General features: G+C 45.7%; 1 protein-coding gene across 7 annotated transcripts in view; it reads left to right on the top strand.

Annotated features, from left to right (window-relative positions):
* Positions 1 to 24,315, top strand: part of CALN1 (calneuron 1) — a 501,983-nt gene that overhangs the window by 469,776 nt on the left and 7,892 nt on the right. For 6 of the 7 annotated variants that reach the window (XM_073884246.1, XM_025864721.2, XM_073884243.1 and 3 more), the window contains 2 exons: positions 9,690 to 9,846; positions 22,555 to 24,308. In XM_073884246.1, the coding sequence (XP_073740347.1) occupies positions 9,690 to 9,846; positions 22,555 to 22,682 (285 nt within the window). In that variant the 3' untranslated portion in view covers positions 22,683 to 24,308. Of the gene's footprint in view, positions 1 to 9,689; positions 9,847 to 22,554; positions 24,309 to 24,315 lie in introns of those variants that run through there. The other variant, XM_073884242.1, reaches the window with a different exon arrangement.

The following is a 24,315-nucleotide window of genomic DNA, read 5'->3' as shown; positions in this document are numbered from 1 at the left end:
ATGGCCCCAGGAATTGCAGATGGAGCTTGGGGATACCCACAGCTCCTGATGTTCAGCACGGATCCCACCAGGCAGTGAGGGGCCAAGACATCCCACCTGGTCTCTTCTGCAAGTCCTGCATGTTCTCATTCCCTTACAGGTACCCAGAACCAAGAGCAGCTGTAACATCGGATTAATTACAGTGGAGCAGCCCTAAGGAAAAGGATACAGAGGAGGATCATGCCTCTGAAAAGTGCATCAGGGAAAAATTATAGAAGATGCCTGCCTGATGTTCTTTAATATTTTAATCTTTAAAAGCAATGCAAGACATTTTGGATCAAATTTTTTTTTTTTAAACAACCATAACACTCTGGGCACAAAGGAAATGGACTAAAAGGGTGGGCGTGGAAGGAATCAAACAACATTGCGGAATTAAAACCGTCACTGGACAGAGTAGGAGCAAAATTAACCATGGAAGAAAAATCAATGATGTGGAATACAAAGCAAAGAGATGAAAGCGATCAGAGAAAAGGTGGGAAATATGGAAACAATGGGTAGAGATTTTAGAATCATGTGTGTTCCAGAGGAAGGGACCTATTCGATGGAACAGGTTGTTCAGAAACAATCAAACGGTTGTCCAGAAACAGCAGGAAGCTGAAGATGACACTGGTGTAACAATTAAAAGCCCCCCTCACAAAACTCCAGCTGAGATCACTGTAAAAACATATAACTTAACACAGCACGGAAAACATTTTTAAAATTTCATGGGTAATGCAATATTCCTACCGGGGTCCAGGAAGAAAAAAAGAAATGATCAGCCAATTAAAAATTTAGACCATCACCTGACCTCTTTGCTCTTCCCCCACATTAAACAATAGAGGATCCAGAGAAGTTTCAACAGAGCCTTGAGGGGAAGATTTGTGTGATTCTAGAATTTTATACCAAGCTAAGTCTTCTGTCATAGGAGATGGTGGGACCAAAGCATTATCAGATTATAAGAACTCAGAAAATGTAGTGTTCGCAAATGCTTCATTATCAAAGTATTTTTAAAAGTTCTCTTAGCAGATATTTGGATGAAAATCAGGGGTGGGACAGTCACAGAAAAATGGAAATGAGCATTGAAATCAATTAAATACAATGAAGTGGCAGTAGCTGTTAGAAATTTTGTTGTAAAATTAAATGCAGAAGCCAAATACTATTCTAGAAAAAATGCACATGGTAGGCAATGTGTCATAATAAATCTCCAATTAAACTTACCAAGACTGTAAAGTGTTGGATAAGAGGTCGGAAATAAAGGTATTATAAACTTTCTTATCATTTGCAAGGAAAGATAAGAAAATGCAATTTAATTTTTTGAATTTAATAACAGAAGAAATTATGGCTTAAGTAATGCACTTGATAAATGGAAAGATATCCGCCAGTATAATCAAAACTAGGACAAGGGTAGGTTTGGGGTTTTATTTTTTATTTTTTGCAAAAGACAAAAGGCAAGGAAACCTTAGGGAAAGCTGAAGTCTAGAAAGTAGAGGATGAAATAAGAAAAGTACAGCCAAATATGTTTATAAAATATAAAAATCTAATTAGCCTCCACCGTTGGGAGGCAAAGAATCTCCAGTTAGATTTTTTTTTTTAAATCCAACTCTCTTCTCTTTATAAGAGACAAGAGACATTCTCTTTAGAAGACACATGCCTTTTTATTTTTTTTTAAAGATTTTATTTATTTATCTGACAGAGACACAGCGAGAGAAGGAACACAAGAAGAGGGAGTGAGAGAGGGAGAAGCAGGCTTCCCGTCCCGCCAAGCAGGGAGCCCAATATGGGGCTCGATCCCAGGACCCTGGGACCATGACCTGAGCCGCAGGCAGACGCTTAACGACTGAGCCACTCAGGTGCCCCGACACGTGCCTTTTTAAAGAGACATGTATTTGAGGCACCTGGGTGGCTCAGTTGGTTAAAGTATCCAACTCTTGATTTCCGCTCAGGTCATGATCTCAGGGTCCTGGGATCAAGCCCCCCACCGGGCTCCATGCTGGGCATGGAGCCTGCCTAAGATTCTCTCTTGCCCTCTCCCTCTGCCCCTTCCCCTCCCTCTCTAACAAAATTTAACAATAAAATAAAAATAAAGAGACATGTATTTAATATAACCCAGAAAGTTTAAGAACCAAAGGGGAGACAAAGATTTAGCAGAAAACCCATTCAAAAAGAAAACAAGCAGAGCCATGTTGATGTAAAAACAGATTTTTTTTCAAATAGAAGGCACGTAAATTTTTTAAAAATTATTTTGGATTATATATGCCCGATAAATTCAGTATCATTTGACAGCACGGCTGATCTGAAAAATAATTTGATGTATCTTAAAACTTTAGGCGCCTAGGTTTTTGTTTTGTTTTTAAATTTTTATTTACTTTTAATTCCAGTATAATTATATATATAGTTATATATATATTCCAGTGTAATTATAACACACGGTGTTATATATAGTTCCGGGTGTACAATATAGTGATTCAATAATTCTGTACATTAGTTGGTGCTCATCATGATAAGTGTACTCTTTAATCCCCTTCACCCAGTTCGCCCATCTCCCCACCTACCTCCCCTCTCGTAACCACTCTATTTAAGAGTCGGGTTTTTTTATTGGTCTCTTTTTGGCACTTGAATATTTTTTTAATGACTGATTGTGTATATTGATAAAAGGTATACTACAGCCCTGTACCCATTTCCCATGTGTGGGTTTTTTCCCCCCCACACTACCAAGCAATTCTCCAACATCAGCTGGGTGTGCTACAGTTCAACTCAATTCTGACCTGATCTATCTGGAAATGACATCAGATTCCGGAAGTTGAGGGCTCAACCCACAAGACTGCCCTCCACTTCAGTTGCCAGCTGCAAGTCCAGATTGTTACCCGTACTTCTGATTGGCTGCCTATAAGTCAAAGGTTCCTGGGACACCCTCCTTTGGGTTCCATTAATTTGCTAGAGTGCCTCTCACAACTCAGGAAACCAGTTTACTCACTAGATAACTGGTTTATTGCAAAGGTTATTAAAGGATACAAATGAATGGCCAGATAAAGAGATACATAGGGTGAGATGGCAAACAAAGGAGCTTCTGTCCTCATGGAGTTTGGGGCACATGGAAGTGTCCTGGCTCACTAACCCAGAAGCTCTCTAAATCCCCTCCCTTTGGGTTTTTATGGAGGCTTCATAACATAGGCACAGTTGATTAAAACTTTGGCCGTTGCTGACTGAGTCAACCTCCAGCCCCTCACTCCTCCCTGGAAATCAGGGGGTGGGACTGAAAGGTACAACCCTCTGTAGATGATTGATTCCCCTGGCAACCAGCTCTTCATCTTACAGGGATTTCCAAAAGTTGCCTCAGTAACATAAACTCAGTTGGGGTTGAAAGGGGCTCGTGAATAACAAGACACCCATTTGTGGCTCGGAAGCGGTTGCAGGAACGGAGGACAAGAGATGAAATATCGTAACAAAAGATGCTCCCATTGCTCTTTTTTTTTTAAATTTTTTTACTGTTATGTTGCTCCCATTGCTCTTATCAATTCCAAGAGTTTTGGGAGCTGTGAGCCAGGAACAATAAATGGAAGACCAAAATATACATTTATTATAAATCACAGTATCACATACACCCATTTTGTAATGGAGGCTGTAAGCTGTTTATCTTGATGTTCTCCCAGTGCCTTTCCTGGGCTTTCTCATACTCCATACCCTTTTCCTTTCTGATGACTTTTATTATCACCTGTATGCAAATGACTTCCAAAGCCGTAACATTAGCTCATATCTAGACATCCCCCTGGGTTTTCTGTTGGGCTGTCCCTCAGGAACCTCCAGTGCACACATCCAGAATTCACCTGGTCACCTTTCTCTCTGGCCTGTTCTTTCCCTGTTCCCATCCAGCTGAACAGAAAGCACGGGCGTCATCCTGATTGGCTCATTCTCCTTCACGCTCTGCACACAATGAATCATTAAGTCTTGCCAATCACGCTCTTACGTGGCTCTCTTACGTGGTTCTTCATTCCCTCTGTCACCATAGCCCACTGTTAAAAAATGATTGAAGAAGACAATTTAGGTGATGATGGCAAACTTTCACACTTCGTGAAGCAGACAGTTTGCATTCTGGGACGGAAGACAGGAAGCTTTTATAGGATAATGCATAACGAACAAGGAAGAGAAAAATTGGAAATTATCTGATTGGCTGGGGACACACACCGTCAGCCCTGTTTGGGGTGAGAAGGCCCCGCATTGGCTTGGTGTGGGGGAACTGACTGACTGGATGCACTGCACTTCTCAAGAGGAACATCTACAAGGACGCAAAATTTATCTAAGTTCTGGTTTGCTGATACGGCATCTCAGGCGGGAGTGGCTTCCTCCTGGACCTGGAACGTTAGGTCAACACCACCAAGGTTTCTAAACCTATTGCCTCAATAGCCTCCTATCTGGTTATCTTGCCCCTTATACACCAAGGATAATTTTTCTCAAGCTCAAACTCAATGAAGCAATTTCTCCAGTGAAAATCCTTTAAGGGCACCCCATTCCACCTAAAAGATAAAACAAAGCTCCATTCCTCAAAAGAATTAAATCTAGAATTACCATATGACTCAGCAACTCCCCTGCTGGGTGGTATATACCCAAGAAAGCTGAGAGCAGGGACATGGTCAGGTATTTGCCCCCCGAGGTTCCTAGCAGCATTATTCACAGTAGCCACACGGTGGAGGCGACACGGATGAACCTAAGTGAAATTAGCCAGTCACAAAAGGACAAACACTGTATGATGTCACTTACATGACGTATCAGATTCATGTTAGACTGTCTACAGGAAGTAGAATGGTGGTTGCCAGGGGCTGGGGGAGCAGAAAGGGGAATGGGGAGAGTAGTGTTGAATGGATGTGGAGTTTCAGTTTAGGAAGATCAAAAAAGTTCTGGAGATGGATGGTGGTGATGGTTACCACAACACTGGGAATGTCCTTCTTGTCACAGAATGTATGCTTTTACTGACTAGCACCCTGCCCATGGCCCTCCCCTTACCCCCCACCACGTTCTGCTGCTCCCAGTTCTGTCCTCCAGGAAGCCCTCTACAACGGGCTGCCCTCCCCAGGGGTTCCCAAGCCATCCTGTGCTTTCCCTGTCATGGCTCGTAACACACTGAATTACAATCACTGATTGGCTTGTCTTTGGAGAGCAAGATTCATGTCTTGCTCACCTTTGCATCTCCATCAGTGTCTGGCATGGAGTCAGCCTCCATAACTCTTTACTGAATTAAGAAATTTTGCACTAAGGAATAGCCTCATTTAAGAAATATTAGGGCTGTAAGATACAGTTCTCTTCATAGATTTTAATATGTTATCCATGGTCTTTGACAAATCAAGTAGTCCCCAGAAAATAAGGTTATAGGAAACAGCAGATTATAAATGTAAGGCTACATAATATAATTAATGAAGATAAATATGTTTGTGTAGTTGACCCTGCAGAGATATCATAATGGAAAACTCCTTCTGTTTCTAGAAACTAACAGATGTACAGGCTGCATTCTTTAACCATGATCCACTACAAACAGAATAAAACAACAAAAACCAAATCTAGAAGAAAGAAAAACAAGTACGATTATAAATATAAAATGGGATATCAGAAGTACTGAGAGAAATTTAAAACTGCGGTACTAATGCGTGTGGCTACATACTAATCTTTTGGCTGGTTTTCTGAAAAAAATACATAATTCCAAAATTGACTCAAGAAAAATTAAAAAGCTATGGGACTGATAATGTAAGGAATACTTGTTGGCACTGTGTCCATAGTATTTGACAGTGACGTCTTTCAAACTTATAAAAGAGATCTATTCTGACAATATAGAAAACTTGGAATCCTACTTAATTAATTTTGTTAAATATTAGTATCCTGTTATTAAAAGATGACCCAGATGGCTGAATAGAAGGAAAATGGAGATTTCTGGAATCTGTACCTTGTCTTCGCTTTGTCAGACTCTGGCTGATTCTTTTCACCTCATTTCTGATTTTCAGTGAATTCTCAGCTGGTTAGGGTTTCTCCAAGTCCTCCAGCCCTTCAACTGGTCTTCCAGGAAATGCTTACTCATTTTCTCAGAGTCTCTTTGATTTTGTCACTCTTTGTCTCTCTGATTGTGGCACATTGGGTGGGAGGGTGTCCGAATTTTCTCATCTGTGACGTCCATCACCCTCACCCTGCATTTTGCCAGCCTTTTCCCAGCACCCAGGCTAACAACCACATGTTCCCCTATCAAACTTAAGGGGCAATAAGACTGCAGGTCAACCCTGTGTGTTTCATAATTCACTCTATAGTCAATAAACTACGATGCAGAAAACAAATCCACTTCATACACCCATTTTGCTTCTTCTTACTTATATAAATGGCTTTGAATTTGAGTCATTTAGATTTCCAGCAAATTTCAGTGACCTCGTTTCATTTGTTAGAATAAGGGCATATTTAAAGCAAGGTAAGGTTTGCTTACAAAGAAAGCAGAGAAAGAAAAATGTCTAGAACTTTCTTTCACTTCGATCTAGACTAACTTAAAATATTATTCTGTATTCATTCTTGGCTGAGTTATACTGCAGAAATCCCAAAGTCTTCGTGGCCAACATAAGGGTTTATTTCTCTTAAGTCACAAGCCCTTTATGAGTTAGCCCCACGTTGTATTTATTCCAGGGACCAGAACGAAGGAGCAGCCCCTATTTGGTGTAGGTGTTTTTGTGATAGAAGGGAAAAAGAAATGGCAGAACACAAGATGGCTTTGAGACTTCTCTTTGGACATCCATCACTTTCATGTATGACTTTCCCTGGCATTTAATTGGCCAAAGCCTGACATCAGTGGGCAGGGAAATAGAATCCTCTCACATGTTGGGGAAAGAAATAGTTGGACATAATAAAACCTATTACAGCCCATACTTTTGCACCCCAATATTCATTTTCCTCCCTTCAGCCACAAAATATACTCCTCCCTCCCCAAGGGAAACACCCGAAAGTCCCATCCAATTACAACATATAAGACTCAAGATCTAGAATCTCATGATATACATTGAATCTGGGTGTGGCTCCTCCTGATTGGAGACTCTATAACTAAAAAGAAAAAAAATCCCCCCACTCCCCCCCACCACACTCAACATAGAAAGGCAGAACAGACTCAGGCTAACTACCCCAAACAATCCTATCCAGAAAGGGAAAAAAAAAAAAAATGGAAGACAGATAGCAATCAAAAGGTGCTTGGAGAAGTTCTAAACTCTTGTTGAACAGACCTTGGAGTGAGGAATATTCCTTGATTAGACCCTAGTTCTGCTTCCTGGAAACTGCTCTTGAGTTCACTGCATGATTTCAATCAAGCATGGTTCCCAGCTTTGCCGTCTGGGAGATCCATCCCTTTGCACTAGTCAACTAGTACTCATCTGATGAGGGCATTAGAGAATATGCCTTGCTTGGGGCCTTATTGTAGCTTATTCTCCTAATGGCTTGTGCCCATAAAAGGCTGGGAGCCCAGAGATCATTTTAAGTTTTGAGCAGTCGTAGAGTCTTTTAATTCCAGGCTGTTGGCACTTGCCCAGTAGAGCTCTCTCAAAACCTTAGTCATTTTTTTTTAATCTGTTTGATTTCAATTGTTTTCTGCTAATAGCCACATCCACAATTATTTTCAGACATAACTCTCTCTAAACTTAATAACCAGCTTCCTCGGAGAGTCACTTAACATATTCAGAGGTTTTAATAAGGAACGCTTAGATTTGTTTTGTCATTTATAGCATTTCTCAATTTTATCTCTTCCTAGTTGAAAACGAAAAACAATTGCTTCTTTCCATTCTGTAAGACCAGGAATTTCTGAGTCGTCTCTATTCCTGGCTTGCAAACCAACCAATTCTTTCCTGAACATATCTCTCTTTTCCCCTTTTTTAAAAAAATTACAATAAAATTCACATATAACATTACATTAGCTTCATATGTATAAGATAATGATTCAATATTTATATATATTGCAAAATGATCATCACAATAAACTGAATTAACATCCATCCCCACACACAATTACGCACTGTTTTCCTTGTAATGAGAACTTTTAATGAGAAACCTACTCTTTTGGTTTCCAATATGTAACACAGTGGTATTAACTCTGGTCACAATCCTGTACATTGTATCTCCATGACTTACTTATTTCATACCTGAAAGTGTGTACCTTTAACCCCCTGCACCCATTTCACCCACCGCCCACCCCCAAATCTGGAAACCAGCAGTCTGGTCTCCGTATCTATGAGTTCAGGGGTTTTTTGTTTGTTTCGTTGGTTGGTTTTAGATTCCATATATAAGTGAAATCATACAATATTTGTCTTTTTCTGTATAATTTCTTTCACTCTGAGCTCACCTCTTTCTTGCGGGACCCTGTCAGATACAACCAGTTGCAACCATGCTGTTCCCCAAACTTCTTACCTACAGCCACAGACTCATTCGACATATATCTGTCCTTCAAGTCCTCACAGGCAATGACTTACCAAAAGTTGTGTTTCTGCATAACATACATGGGTCTTTAGCTTTCCAGCCTCCAATAACATTTTTCTCATTTCCCACCACTCGGCCCTGGAACATCGTATTTTAGAAAGTTTGTTAGGCTAGCCTCTCACTTCCGTGTATTAATTTTTGTGTTATTGACTTAAACCAACTGAGCAAACAAGCCCAGAATCTTTATGGCTGATCACAACAGAGGGCATTTCTTACCCACATTACTTTTCCTTTGTGGGGTATCTGCAGGTCTTCTCCACTTTATCCTTGTTCTGGGGCCCAGACAGAAGGAATAGCCCCCACGTGGGACATGCTGTTCTCATGGCGGAGGGGAAAGAGCACATGATCGAACCGCAGAATGACTCTTAACGCTTTTCACTGGATGTGGCATATGTGACTTCTACTCACATTTCATTGGCCAAGGAAGTGATAGAACCAAACCTGATAGAAATGGAGTGGGAGAGTATAATCCTCTCCCTAGGACAGGAGGAACATACCTGGGGAAGCTACACTTGCCCTTCGGCTTCTCTTCCTCATAAACATGGCTTTGAACTTGCATTTTATCTTGTTAGAACAAGGTACATCTTTATTTTTAAGATTTATCTATTTATTTTACAGAGAGTGGGGGAGGAGGGGCAGAGGGAGAGAGAGAAGCAGACCCTGTACTGAGCACTGAGCCCAGTGCGGGGCTCGATCTCACAACCCTGAAATCATGAGCTGAGCCAAAACCAAGAGTCACACACTCAACTGACTGAGCCACCCAGGCGCCCCAAACAAGGTACATATTTAAAGCAAGATGGGAATGGCTCCTTGGGAGCTGTATCATCTTTAGAGACATGTGCATTGTCTGAAGGGCAACACAACTCCAAAGTCCGTGAGGTGTGCAGGGTGTGCGGAGGTGACAGCAGATGGCTGGGTGAGTAGGAAGCCAAACTAGCAGGTGGCGTCTTTTTCTCCAGGACTCTCCGTTGAGGGGGATATGTTGCACTCACTGTATTCCCACTAAGTCCCCTGCAAGTTCTCGAGTATGCTTGGAGCTGAACGTGACAGACAAACTGCTCAGCTGCTACCCAGCAAAGCTGGGAGAAGCTCCTGGAGAGGAGCTTTGGGGTGTTAGGGCCATGGGTCATGCCCCAGGCTGGCTTCTCACCCCCGTGTGCCCGAGACCATCTGACTCCTCTTTCTCTTCACAGTTCGACATGCAGAGGATAACTCTGGAGGAGTTGAAGCATATCCTCTACCACGCCTTCCGGGACCATTTAACGATGAAGGACATTGAGAACATCATCATCAATGAGGAGGAGAGTCTGCAGGAGACGTCGGAGAACTGCCAAACAGAGTTTGAAGGAGGTAGGTACCCCTGCTTCTGCTTTCTACTTGCTCTGGGCTCAGCGCATGCCTCCACATCCTCTGTAGATGGAAAATGTGTTTACAGTTGGGGCTGGGATGCCTTGTACTGAAGCCAAGAATCCAGGACCCAGGTTACAAGATCCTCACTGCAAAAATGCAGCAGTTTATTTATTTCCTTTCTGTTTCTTTCCCCAAACTCTGCATTTTTACAGGACCTCTAGTGACCCTGTCTTTCCTCCAGTGATCCTCTGAGGTCTGTGATTAGATATGCAGCTTTGTGGTGTTTGCCTTTCCTCTCACTGGGGGCCACGTGGAGTGGTACCCACGGCCTGTCTGGGCTGGTGGCAAACTTGGATCCAGTCCAGTGGTTAACTGTGTGACCTTGGCCACCAGGTGTGCCTTCTCTGAGGGTGCATCCTTGCCTAGAAACATCAGGATAATTACACCTACCTCTCAGGACCCTGAGGTATGGTTTACCTCTGTGCTCTGCTCCCTGAGGGTGCTGCTCAGAAAGAGCCCCCTTCATGAAAGGACTCTCGTGAACTTAACCATGGAGTTTCAGAAGAAATAAGGTTTTCCTGGGGCCAAAATATAGACCCATGAGAGGCCATTTTGGGGGGCTCATGAAAGAAAACTTAAGAAAAAGAAACCCCACCTACCTGATCCCCTAATTAGTAGAAAGTTCCAGGTAAGCTAAATAACTGAATTCCTCTTTCCAACTTTGAAAATCAGAACTACTATAACAACGCTGGTGCATCGGGAAAAAAAAAGTTTAATTACATTAAAACAGGGTATCAGGCTACCAGCAATTTTTCCCTTGTTCAGTGCTGAGATTTCTTAAAGAGGTCAAACTATTATTTTCCATTCTTTTTTTTATGAACACTTAAAGAAATCAGTGTACACAGTGGGTAAGCTCTCATGTGGCCACCAGAATAGATTCGGCTGCCTGGTCTTGGAGCTGCCACATTCAAGCCGGCAGAGCACTGTGGCAGGGAGTCTACTCGGGACAAGGTTAGTCTAGGTGGCCACAGTGGCTCATGCACGCCCACGGGTCCTGTCTGGGCTGCATCGTGTGCAGGATTAAAGGCCATGACAAGAGGAAATGGGAAGGGATGCTCATACTCTGAGGCGATAAATGAAATTAACTCAAGCCTGGGAAATAGGGAGTAGTGGGTGGAAATGGGCGTAAACCTGGAGAGCAATGCCCCTTCTAAACTCATTCAAATTTAAATTTTTCAAAAAATGCTGTGAATGGCAAACGTAACCCAGTGGTTGTACAGGGGCTGCCTTGCTTGGCCTCAGTGTGACCCCGGGGCTGTAGCATCAGTGGCTGTATTTGGAGTTGCACACCCAGAGCGGGATGGTCACAGCCAAGGCCATTTGCAGAAGGGGGGAGGGTTGACCCCAGGAGGGTTAGTGGAGGGAGGGAGGCAGAGATGGGAGAAAACTTGGATCTTGGATAAGTTTTCCTTGGTCTCCCCCATCGGTCTCGTTCCTTCCTGTTCAAACAATGGAAGCACCTGGGGGCTCCAGCCCCCACTGTCAGCAAACACTCTTGAGATGGGTGGGAAGAGTATTTCTGGGCATTTTGTTTTCCACAGGAGCCTTCGTCTGTGGATCACTGTTTTGTTCAGAGAAATGTCACAAGTCTTAGTAATTTGGGAAAGGTCAGACTGTGCACGGGGAAGTAATCTGAACTCTAAGCAATGTCTTTTTATTATTCAAGAGCTCATACATTAATAAAGTAAGGGACTAAGAAAGGGATTTTTCCAAATAGAAGTCTTACGGAGTCTGCTTTCATTGCTTCAGACTTATATAACATTGGCAACAGCTACCATTTGGGGGACGGGGGTAATTGAGAAGTTCCAGACTTATAACATTGGCAACAGCTACCGTTTGGGGGTAATTGATAAGTTCCAGTCACTGTACTAAATGCCTTAAACTTTGTGGTCTTATTTAAGAAAAGAAACATTGCTTTATAATTAGTAGATTGCTTTTTTGAATGACCTCTGCAACCTTGATTACATAATCCATTTGCTTGTTTTCACATCAGAGAGTTGGTCTTTTTGGTGTGTTTTGTATTTTAAATATTATGTCAGTGCTGTTTGGCCCCAGATGCAAGCTCACTGCTTTGTGAGGTTTAAGATTTTTCCGATCTCGGATAGGATCAGAGTCACTGGTGGATATATTTAATGCCCACAGCCCTCTCCTTGTTCAAGAAGGGGCTTCCCTGATTGTATTTTTGGGCAGAGTTATCTAGGAAGAGATGCCACACAGGCATTGAGGCCCCCGTGCCCTAGAAGAATGCATTTGAGACTCAGTGGCTGACCTTGACCTTCCCGCCCAGGGAGCTCCTCCCTCCTTCTCTTGTTAAAACTTTGCTGCAGCAAGAAACAAACAAACAAAACAAAACAACTTTGCAGCAGCAAGTGTGTACCCAAAGCCGGGAAATCCATGGGGACTGGGAGTCTTGCGCCCCTTAATGTCAGAGGAAGACATCAATGAGAAAGAAAAAAACCTAGAAGTGTAGGTCTTTGCCTTAAAAGATGAAAGGGCACGTCTATCTCTGAGCAAGGAAGAAGGAGCTGGTCAATGAAACTGATGTTGTGTTGGGGCGCCTGGGTGGCTTAGGTGGTTAAGCGTCTGCCTTCGGCTCAGGTCATGATCCCAGGGTCCTGGGATCGAGCCCCGCATCGGGCTCCCCGCTCAGCAGAGGGTCTGCTTCTCCCTCTCCCTCTGCTGCTCCCCCTTCTTATGCTCTCTCTCCCTGTCAAATAAATAAATAAAATCTTAAAAAAAAAAAAAAGAAAGAAAGAAAGAAACTGATATTGTGTGGCAGAGGGAGAATTTAATCAAATAGCTCAGAGCACAGCAAGGTTGGATTCTGGAGTGTGGCACAGCTTTGGAAATGCGGATTTGCACCATCCGTGTGACGCAGAGCCAGTTAGACATTAACAGGAGACCTTCCACGTGCCCCCAGCATCGTTTTACTTCAGTGATTATACTTTTCCCTTTTATAGATCTTGGGTCTGAGACTTGTACAGAGGTGTTCCGTTTCTGTCCACTGAGTCAGGACACAAACATCCTTCTTTCCATATGAGTGGAAACATAAAGGAGAAATAGACCAGGAGCTCAAGGGGTTGTGGCCCCCGTGATGGCAGAGGTTTCTGGATTTCTTTTTCTCCTTTTAGTTTTCCTTTTGGCTTGATGTTGTTGTCTTTATTCATTTAAGGTTTAGGCCAACACAGACCACAGATATATGCATGAACACACACACACACACACCAGCCCCTGACACATTCTAGTCTGCCTTATCTTTACGGAAGACAGGGCTCTGTGACCATAAAGAAGGAGGAATGTTTCCATCTTCTCCCAGGGGAAGGACTAGAGGCAACAGGATGAGACTCCAAGCTACATAGAAGGAAAGGTTTCCTGACTTCTTCAGGAAACTCTGAGATGGGGGTTCATGTCACGTGTAGAACCCGTTTTCCTGGAGCACCAAAAGAACTCATTTACAGAAACCCTTCTTAAGGCAGGGAAGAGACTAGAAGAATCTAATTCAAGGGCTCTGAAGGAGACCTTACCTTTATTCACACCTGGCTTCTGGATGAGAAGTTACTCGGATTGAGTCAGGCACCTGACCGGCTGTCACCTACCGTGCCGGGTGCTCTGGGCATGAGGTCATTGTACAGCACTGAAGTCAGGGGCTCTCTGGCATAACCACTGGCATAACCCACAAGCCCACAGCCTGTAGGGCCCGGATCCCATGAGAATACTCAGTATGACAGCCCTCCCAACCCCTCTGATCTTTTTGAATTCCCTCATTCAGATAAATTATGCTCAGTGTTCTGAGGTGTCAGTTTTCACTGTTTGTGTTCTAACCATTTGGAAAAATAAATGGGTCAGCATCTACCCAAATGGGTTGGATACAAAAGTATGTGACCCCCCACAATGCGCACTATCTATGCTATGGAAGAGTTTTAAGACATTTTGCTTCTGTTTCACCCCTTACAATCACCAGACATTTAGCTTTTGGGGAACATAAGCTCAGTGACACTGAGAGACACATTCATATTTCATTATTTGGTTCCAGTTGCTGACATATGTGAAACTGAGTGGTCTTGTGGTTGAATCATCTATTTGCCTGTCACCGGCTCCTTATTACGGGTTCGCGTAACAAATTCTACTATATATTAAGTTTGATTTACTGCCTCCAATATGTTTACTGCTTAATTCATATTGATACAGTCCAGGAGGAAACTGCCCAGCATGCCACCCAGGTGCTGGTCATTTGTTAACATGTGCAGCTGACCTGCAAGATTAGTTCTGCGGCCCCACTGGTCCAGATGAGGAAAGTGAGGCTCAGCAGAGTGGTGTCCTTTGTCCAAAGTCAAATCGCGGGTAGGGATTTGAACCCGGGGCTCTCTGACACAGCCCTGCCCTGGCCTCTTCATTTGTTCTTCTGGGTCCTTCAGCCAGACGTAGGCATTTCGGACTCCTTACAGAATGGCACTCTGTCATTACTCATTTTCCATTTCATCGCCAGTGAAATCATATTATATTTGGAAGTTGAGTAGAAGCGCAGCAAGACTGTGTGCGAGCCCTTTCAAGACACATCCCCCAAATGTTGTCCCTAAATGGAATACCAGCTGTCAGATTTTTCTAGACATTCTGACAACATGCACGACAGAAGGAAGTAAAGCAAAATCATCAACGGAGGATAGTTTCTATGAAAGGCATGGCAGAACAGCTCTGCACCGTTCAGGGATGGGATGATGGACAAGAGAAATAAATGTCCAAGGAGGTGACACAGGCCAGGTAGCCCCCAAAGCATCACTGCATGGATGTGTGGGTCATGTTCCCAGCCCTGTGTAGGCTGGATATGTGCTCCTGGATAAGTTATTAATTTTTTAAAGATTTATTTACTTATTGGAGAGAGAGAAAAATAGAGAGATTGAGAGAGAGAGAGAGAGAGGAGGGGCAGAGGGGGAGAGAGAAAGGAGAGCATCTCCAGCAGACTCCCTGCTGAGTACGAAGCCCGATGCAGGGCTCCATCTCATGACCCCGAGATCATGACCTGAGCCAAAACCAAGCGTCAGACGCTCAACCAACTGAGCCACCCAGGTGCCCCGACCCTGAGGAAGTTATTTAAAAACTCCCTGGGTCTTCTTTTCTTCATTTGTCCAATGCAAAGATTGGACAATGACAGTCACATCCAGATTCAACGATTTCTGGACTCATTGGAAGGTCAGAAAGAATTTGCAGCCAAATCCAAGGTCTCCAGCTCAGCCATCCCTGCTGAAATTTGCAGTATTCCTCTCAGGATGTCAAGTTCACACCCAGGTGGGGAGCCTTGCCCCATCACCTGGCTGTGCACATTGGGTATTTCAGGCCCATCCAAATGAAAAGGGCATAAGATGTCATCTCTACCATCTGCTCCCATTTTTCCCGGTGCTATGACGTTCCTTAAATAAACCCTGTTCTCCTTGGGCAAAGGTAGCAGGTTAAGGTGTAGCTGAGGTCCACGGCAGGTAGTGAGACAGGAGAGAGTTTGCAAAGAGATTTGGGGCTTCAGAAAGGGAGGGATTTTTCTTCTGTTTGGGAATCCGTCCCAACAATCCTGGAGGAAGTTTTCTGGAGCCATCGGCGATGAGGGTTGAGAATCTGAGACACCAGACGGAGAGCTGGAGAGCTGTTTTGGACAAATACACCCGGTGCTTAAGAACTCCAGCTCTGCACCCTGGACAAGCCTGGCTTAAAATCCTGCTGCACCATGTGTTCGGTCATTTGCCCGAGACACTTAAATAAATATTCAGAGCCTGATGTTCTTCATCCGTGAAATGGGAATCCTGTGATGACCTCATGTGGTTTTTAGGAGGACTAAGTGAGGTTAACACATGAGAATATTTTGTACGATGCTTAACACAGTAGTAAACACTCAAAACAAACAAACAAACAAACAAACAAAAACAAAATTAGCTGGTCCCTAGCCCCAGGTCTGTTCTTCTTTTTTTTTTTCCTGGAGATGTTGTGAGCACCCACTGCTAGAACGCCACATCTTTGAAGGATGGGACAGGGACCAAATTTGCAGGGTTTGCACATTCTTCTGGACACATTCATTCCTAGAGTCATCATTGCCAACATTGAACTTACTAAAAGTACTGGTCAATACTCTTGGTTTCGAGTAGCAGAAAGCCCTTTAACTAAAAAAGCACTGGCTCAGATAATACAAGAAGTCAAAGGGATGAACTTCGACTGACCTGGATCCAAAGAGCTCAAGCGACATCCTCCCCTCCCCACCCCACCCCCAGTCTCGCACTATCTCATTCCCAATCTCTCTGTCCTTCTTTCCTGTCTGCCAGCTTCATTCTTGAGTAGGCTCTCTCAACCCGAAGGGACAGAATTGTCTCCCTGAAGACTCATCTCCATTCCAAGAAGGGGCTCCCATCAATCATGCTTGGCCCATGTGCCTCGCCCTGGACCAAGCCAAGAGCTTGGCACACTCTACTTGGCCAGTCTGGTTTGCTGCAGTGGGAAAGGTGAAGCGCTGGATTGAGAGTTCCACTAGGTGGAGAGGTACAGATCCCCAAACCAAAAGATGAATTTTGTTCCAAGAAGAGGAAAGGTCTGTTGGAAAGGCTAAAACAATACCTGGTCCACGGTGGAACCCTCAAAGCAAGACACAGCTGTCTGATGGCGAGAAACCCAAGATGATTTTGTGGTCGAGAAGGAACCAGCGCCCACCCCCAGAAGGAGAGGTGGCCGCTCTTCCCCTTAAAGGGCATCATAAAACATACAGGCCTTGCTCATCTTGTCTTCGGGTCTCACCTGGGATACCTGAGCCTTCCTGATTTCACTGATGTATAGAAAATTCTCTTTCAGAGGCTCTTAATTAGTTCCACCTTAGGCTTTGGAAATATTCAGTTTCATAAAATCATAAAATGTTGGACCTGGAAGGATCACAGAGCAATAATAGCTCCCAGACCTGGTAGTTCTGGCTCCTTGTGAGAATCACCTAAGATGGGTTTTATATTGTTTTGTTTTTAAACATTCCTGAGCCCCAAGCTCTCTGCCAGAAATATCACTTACATAGGTCTGTGTTGGGGCAATTAATCAGAATTGTTATGATTCTGGTTTGCCTCATTTGGGAGCCAGTGCCTCCAGACGTGCAGCCCCATTTCTAAGAGACTGAAGCCAGAGGGACTATGAACCCCACCTATCCAAGGTCCACCCAGCCGGTCAGTGGCAAAATCCGTATGGACTCCCGCCTCCAGGAGAAAATCCAAGAGTCACTGCCTGTCATTTGCCGAGTGGAGCAGTGTGAATCTCTGTGAAAATGAGAAAGCAAAAGGCACAGTCTGTTGCTAGAGCTCACAAACCCAGGTCCTGCATAGCAGCCGGGAGTCTGCAGGTGCTGAGGACTTGCTAACAAGCTTTCAAGAAAACTAGAGACCCCACTTCTATGTCCTCCTGTGACAGCCTCCCCCAACTCACATTTCATCCCCGTGTACTTCCGGGGCTCCTACTTTGTCAACCCATGAGACTAGAAAGGGAGCTCAAGGCCTGATGGGAAGACCAACATGAAAAGGGTTGCCAGCAGCATGATGCATTCTTGCCATTTTCACGTTCAGTTGCAAGTTCCTCAAAAAGAGTTACTGTCTGACCCAGAAATTTGACTCCTAGATCTGTCCCCAAGATAGCCAAAAACACATCCACACAAAAACGTGGATACGAGTGTCTTAGCAGCATTACCCATTAACAGCCAAAAACTGGACACAGCCCCAATGTCCATCAGCAGGTGAATGGATAACCAAAGTGTGGCACAAAAAGAAATAAAGTAGGAATGTTCCCTACAGCATGCATGGGCCTGGCTAAGTGGAAGAAGAAGACACAAAAGGCTACATGTTGTATAATGTATTTGCAATGCCCGGACTAGGTTTTTGGGCGGAGACAGGAAGTAGATTAGTGACTGCCAGGCGGGAATGGAGCGTGACTTCTAATGCGCGTGGAGTCTCCTTTTAGGGTGATGAAAACATTCTGGAATTAGGTAGTGGTGATGCTTTCACAGCCTTGCAAACGTACTAAATGCTACTGAATTGGTCACTCGTGAAGGGTGAATGTGCTGGTATGGGAAGCCATCTCAATTGAGGAATAAATACATATTGAGAGTTAGACCACTAGAAAAATGTTAAAGGATCAGGCTCTTAGAGAGCAAGATGTTCAGGAGAAGCCTCCTAGGAAAGTAAAGTTTGGGGTAGGCCCAGAAGAAATGAGAAGGGAGGTCAGCAGGCACCCCTAGCAGCAAGAACGGGTGCCTTGAGTCTTGGGCAGCAATGCAGAGTCTCGTGTGGGGATGCCCTGAAGCAGAGGTTGCCGGACAGGGAGGCGCAGTGGTTCGAGGAGCAGAGGAAAGAGATCGGAGGTGGTCTGTGGTCCTCCCTCCTGAGCTTTCGGAGCTGGATGGAACGCACTTCCCCAGCAAGAAGGGCTTTGCAGAAAGGTTGCAGGCATCGGTGATACGTCCTAAGTGCTGCTGTAGCAGGGGGGCGGGGGGCTGAGTCTCTCTGCCACCTGGAACGAGTTAATGAGGGAAGGGACCACAGCAAAGGTCTGGGAGCACTGCTTGGATGTGCATTCCCAAGCTGGAGGCTGCTGGGAACAGGAGAAAAATGAGCAGACATTTTGTCCAGCCCTGAGGGGATAGGAGCAAGTCTCGCATTTCTTTAGCAATTCACAGTTGGCTGTAGCTTCCACATTTTTTTTTATTAGCTCATTCATCTTTGAGATAATTCTTGACACCAGCAGAACGTTATCACTAGCTCCTTCTACAGAGGAAGAAACTGAGGCTCAGAGAAGTTTGGTCCCTTGCCCGGGGCTGCTCCTAAGTGGTGGTTAAGAGAAGCCCTAACCTGGGTTCACAGTTCATGCTTGGCTAGGCTGACCTGTAAGTCTTGTTGCGGAAGCAAAGCCTAGACACGGAGAATAAATAAAACCCCCAAACTATAGCACAGTGCAAATATATGCTAGCCAAAGACAGGCCTTAAATGATTATCAACAAACACATTAATTCGTGGCGGGTTGTACTCCATCAGCCACATCAAGTGTTTGATGTGCCTTCTCTTCCGATCTTTGTATTGCTGAGCTTTCTATTGCTAAGCAAATATCAAGAAGACAGAGTTTGTGCAGAAGTTTTGAACCTGGGTCTTAGAATCGGACCTGGCTCCAGCCCCACCTCCACCATTTGCCAAATGAACTTGGACCCCACTTCTCGGAGCTTCAGACTGCTCACCTGTCAAGTGACGGTCACACACCCAGCTCACCAGGACGGCCACTATGTAATTTTGCGATGATATACATAAAGCACATGACGCATGCGTAGCCCGCTCAGGCGGTGTTCAAGAAGCAAAGGGGAGTTTTTAAAAGGTTCACCAACGAGAATTGGCATTCACTGGGCGCAAACAGTATATCCTTAATCTCCACAACAAGGTAGGTTTTATCGGTCCCATTTTATAGATGAGGGAATTGATTAAGGCTGGAGGAAATTCGCTTGCCCAAGGTCACACAGCCAAGATGTGGGATTACCATGTTTCAGACCTGGGTCTGGCTCCAAGGTCATTACTTTTGTACCCTGCCACCCCATTGATGGCAACGTGAGAACTGGAGATCAAAGGACTCTCATGGAGGCATGGAGGCTGAGTTACAGGCTCAAATGGTGATGTATTTCAGAGCTACGGAAGGAGCTGCAAGCACCACTCTGTTTACAGGACTTTGGTCTGGATCCCGACTTGCATGGCCCCAAGTACGAACTGTTAGGTTCTCCAGGCCTTTCCTCCTTCCTTATCTCTCCCTTCCCACTGCTTTGAAGGATATTCAGATCAAAGGTGCAGCCCCTCTCCAGGGGAATAATCCTGTTGCCTGTAACCTTGTTTTCTGAGTGTCCTTCACAAAGAAGGGCTTCAGCCAAAAATTTCTCCTTCTGCGTAATCACACAATTTTTCTTGGCCTTCACCAGCCCTCAGGACAGAAAGGTAGATGACTGCCTTCAGAAGCATTTTTATGCTGAGGAGCTGCCCAGAATAAATTAGCCAGTCCTCAGAAAGTGTTAGATGCGCTACTTCCATATCCTCATTTTATTTTCTGCTTTGGTCCTTTTCGTTCTTAAACACCACATCCTCTTTTCGTTCCTGAGGGCTGGCACCTTTTTACATTTAACCCACTCCTGGGGGGCGGGGGGCGGGGGGAGGCATATCTCTGCACCAAGGAAATTTTCTTTCTCCAGGTAAGAATTTGTAAGATTCTAAGACCCAGACATGATCAGCAAGTTGAGAACTGAACCGAAAATACTCCCAATCACCCAAGGGAAGCAGAAGCCCAGGGGATCCAGGATTAAAGATAATAGGACAGCATCTAAGAGATGGTGGCAGAAATAACCAAGTATTGGAGAGGGAGCCCAAGGCTGCACCAGGGGGCCCTGGGTCTCTGTGAAATGTGGCTTGCTGGAGAAACCTTCCTGGTTGATACAATTTTTAGAAACCCCCTGACAAGCCCCCCGAGACCCCTTCCCTCAGGGAAAGCTCTGTTTGTCCTTGGAAACATCAGCGGGCTTCCTACTACTTCCCTGTTATTTCCAGGGATCTCAGAGAGGCCACCGAATGTCAAAGGGAAGACGTACTTGAAATTGAACCATTTTTAGGTTCTTTAAAGGCCTGTGGACCCAGGGCGCCTGGGTGGCTTAGTCGTTAAGCATCTGCCTTCAGCTCAGGTCATGATCCCAGGGTCCTGGGATCGAGCCCCGCATCGGGCTCCCTGCTCCTCGGGAAGCCGGCTTCTCCCTCTCCCACTCCCCCTGCTTGTGTTCCCTCTCTTGCTGTGTCTCTCTCTGTCAAATAAACAAAATCTTAAAAAAATAAATAAGTAAAGGCATGTGGACCCTACCTTGACCTTGCTCTTTTGCCAGTCTTCTTTCCTACAGAGACTGCGAGTAATGTGAAGGAATTTGCATTTCTCCCCCCGCCCCCAACCCTCTCTGGGCCATAATCTGACCTAAAGAAAAACCACTTTCCCTCCACCGGAGGTTTGTAAAGGTAGAAGGACTCCTTTTCAAAATGGAAGGTGATCTAAAAATGTTCTTCTGCCCTGGCATTGGGTTTCTTAACATCTGAATCTAAAGAACCATCTTTCCCAAAACTCCCCACCCTGTGTCCCTAACACACACGCACACACACACACACACACACACACACACACTCACACTTGTCAGCCCCCGCCGGCAACTCAAACTCCATCAGATTCTTTGGCGCCACCTAGTCCTACTGAATCGAAAATTCTGGGGCTGGGGCCCAGCAATTCCCTAATCACCTGGAGAATTTATTAATTCATGAATTCCTGGCCTCCGCCCCCAGAGATTTTGATTCAGTAATTCTACAGTGGGACCCAAGAATTTACATGTACATCAGACTCCCAGATGGTGCTGATGCTGCTGGTCCAGTGAGTAGCTCTGATGTACATAGCTTTCCACCTGCCTCTAGGGCACAGATTTCGGCCATATGCTAAGTGGTAAATTGTATGCAAAGATCATGGATGGACAGACAGATGGGAAAGGGAGGGGGTATGGACTAACAGAACAAAAAGAAGGAAAAGAAGTTCTGGCAGGGGAAAGCAATTCCTGGAAAAGAGACCTGTTCTTCCTCAACACACTTTATCAAAGCTTTTCTTTCTGGTGATTTCCATTTCCCTGTGTCTGGTCCCAATTACTTTCCCACTGATTCAGACCTACTAATGGTTTCTCAAGGGCCTTATGAAAATGGTGGCACAAGACCAAGCCCAAGAAAAAAGATTAAGAGGACACAACCGTAGGGCCCAAGGTCAGACCTCCGCGGTGCAACAGGACATGGGGGCAGGGACACTGTGGCTCTGGAACGTCTGTGAGGATTTTGTGCCTCCCTCCCTCCTTCACACTGGTCCCGTCCACAGAGCATGTGGTCTCCACTTCTCAGATTTCACCAGAATCACCTAGTTAAACATAGATCGCTGGCCCCATCCCTGGAGTTTCTGATTCAGTAGATTGGGCATGGGGTCTGGCCTGAGCACCTGCATTTTTAACAAGCTCCCAGGGACGTGGATGCTGCTTGCCTAGGAACCCCACTCTAGAACCACTGGTGTGCATACCTGAAATCATACCAGAAGTCATTTAGAGTCATTTTGACCAGCGGCCACCAAGAACAATTCTGGGGGCCGGGGAGGGTGGGCGGCAAGTTGCTTCCAGCCCGGTGCCAACAGGTAGGGAAGCATCTGAACCTGGCTCTGCCTGCAGCAGGGGACTCAGAAACGGGAGCCCGGTGCTCTGCAGAGGGGGACACCGTCATGCCTGGATGATGCCTTTTGTGAAACCCTCAAATGTTGATGTATTTTCTCACTCAGAAAGTCCCTGTAACTCTATTGGATCTGGAAGTTTATACCTCCCTCTGAACGTCACATCTCTCATGGTGTTTGTTATAGAAGTTTTACTGTTTCCTACCATCTGCCAGAGGAGGTGATGTTCAGGCTCCGAGAACGGTCCCCGAGACGCTTGTTGATGGGACCGGTCTTCAGCCTATGGACTGGGCTTGCAGAGGAGGAGGTCAGCCTGTCTCACTGTGTCGCTTCTCTCTTCTCTCCCCCTCCCCTCCCTCCCCGTCTCCTTACCCTCTGCTCCCCCTGCAACCCCAGTGCATTCCCAGAAGCAGAACAGACAGACCTGCGTCCGCAAGAGCCTCATATGCGCCTTCGCCATGGCCTTCATCATAAGCGTCATGCTGATCGCGGCCAACCAGATCCTCCGGAGCGGCATGGAGTAGCCCCTCCCCCCGCCGCCGCGTCCCCGGCTCACCGTGCATGTGCATGCCCTGCGGGCCGACGCTGTTCCTCCGAAAGCCGACACGGACAATGCAGACAGGGCACAGTGGAGTGAAGAACCCAAGGCTGCGGTGCAACGGGTGTTGCCAATCCACTTCATCTCCTTGGCAGGGACACAAAAGGGCTGTCTTAAATGCTTTAATGGTTTTGTTTCCTAATGCAATAAAATAGCCAGGAGTTCCCAAGGACTGCGTCAGTCACCCCCAGGAACTCGGAAGAGAGACTTCATTCTCATCTCGGACTTTTCCAGTGGCCATCCAGGCTGGTGGTGTAAGAGAGCAAGAGGGAGGCGTGGACGTGCAGTCATTTCCATGCCCCGTTGTCTCAACCCCCCCGGGGTCAGCTGAAGACTCCCGGCTGAGGGAACCCTCAGTCCCCAGAGGCTGACTTCTGGCTTGCTCCCGAAGAGGGGGCCTTCCATCCCACCCTGGCTTCCTTCCTCCACCCAGTGGAGCCCGTCCCCTCCCCCCAAGGCGTGAGGGGAAAGCCATCGAATGGGGTGCAGTGCCTGGTGGTGTGCAGGTGGCACCCCTCGCTTCCATTCTTACTGCCTTTTCTACAGGACTCTTGTTGGCAGAGTTGGGGAGCTCTCAGTTTCCGTCGGCACTTGGCTTTCTGTTCCTAGAGCCCATCGCGCACCAGCATTTTGGAATCTGCAGAGAGCCTTTCTCCCAGCTTTGCCCCCTGTGCTGCCATTAGTGAAAAAAGAAGCATACTCGTGGACATCTCTACAACCTAGACACATAGGCAGACGTATGCATTGGGCTTCTTCATGTGTGACGTCATTCTTTCCTACTCGCTTACTCCTGATATAAGCTTGTCCTCCGACACGCATCCCTGCCTCCTTTGGGTGGGCCAGGTAGTTTCGGGGCGGGGAGGGGGTGCAGGGAGGGACCGAGACCAGTGGGGAGGTGGTGTTGCAGCCCAGCCCACCCCCCAGCCGTCAGAGGAGTCCTGGAGCCTGAACCCACCCATCCATGCCAGAAGACCCCTGTAAGTTCAGGTCCTTGAGCATCTTTTCTTCTTCTCGTCCTAAAATATGCTTTGTTAGTCTTCCCCAGATAAAAAGAGAAATACAATCCACAGTGGAAAGATGGAAAGACCAAGCGACTATTTTACATAACACCTTCCAGCACTCAGATTCTACAACTGACTCATTTTCATGAGGAAACAAAAAGATGTGAATCAGCTTAGCCAGCACGACAGGTGATTCGCTCCTGCCTGCAGAATACTTCTGCTGGGGAAGGGACCTGGATCCCGTGGTCCGCGTTCAACACCATTTCAAGTCTGTAATTTCCCGACTTCTCCCAGAGGCCCTGTCAGCCACCATTATTGATTCAAGCTTGCATAGTCTGATTAGCCGATAATCTTTCGATGTGGTGTTTTCCTTTGTACTTTTCCAAGCTCGGGTCTTCAGTTCTGTAATGGAATTGTCTTGCTCCTTTCTCTCCATTGCATCCTGAAGCTACATGCTTTTCCCGCTCCCTCTTCTCCTTCCTTCCAGTATTGAGGTGCCAGAATCTTTCCTCTCTAGGTTTTGCGGTGTGGTGTGTGTCCCTGGTCCCCTCTCCCAGG

This window comes from Callorhinus ursinus, unplaced genomic scaffold, assembly GCF_003265705.2.
Source record: "Callorhinus ursinus isolate GAN/ISIS: 27379988/994484 unplaced genomic scaffold, GSC_fseal_2.0 scaffold55, whole genome shotgun sequence".
Lineage (NCBI taxonomy): Eukaryota > Metazoa > Chordata > Mammalia > Carnivora > Otariidae > Callorhinus > Callorhinus ursinus.
The sequence above is the reverse complement of the archived record's forward strand: the minus strand, read 5'-3'. Positions and strand labels throughout refer to the sequence as shown.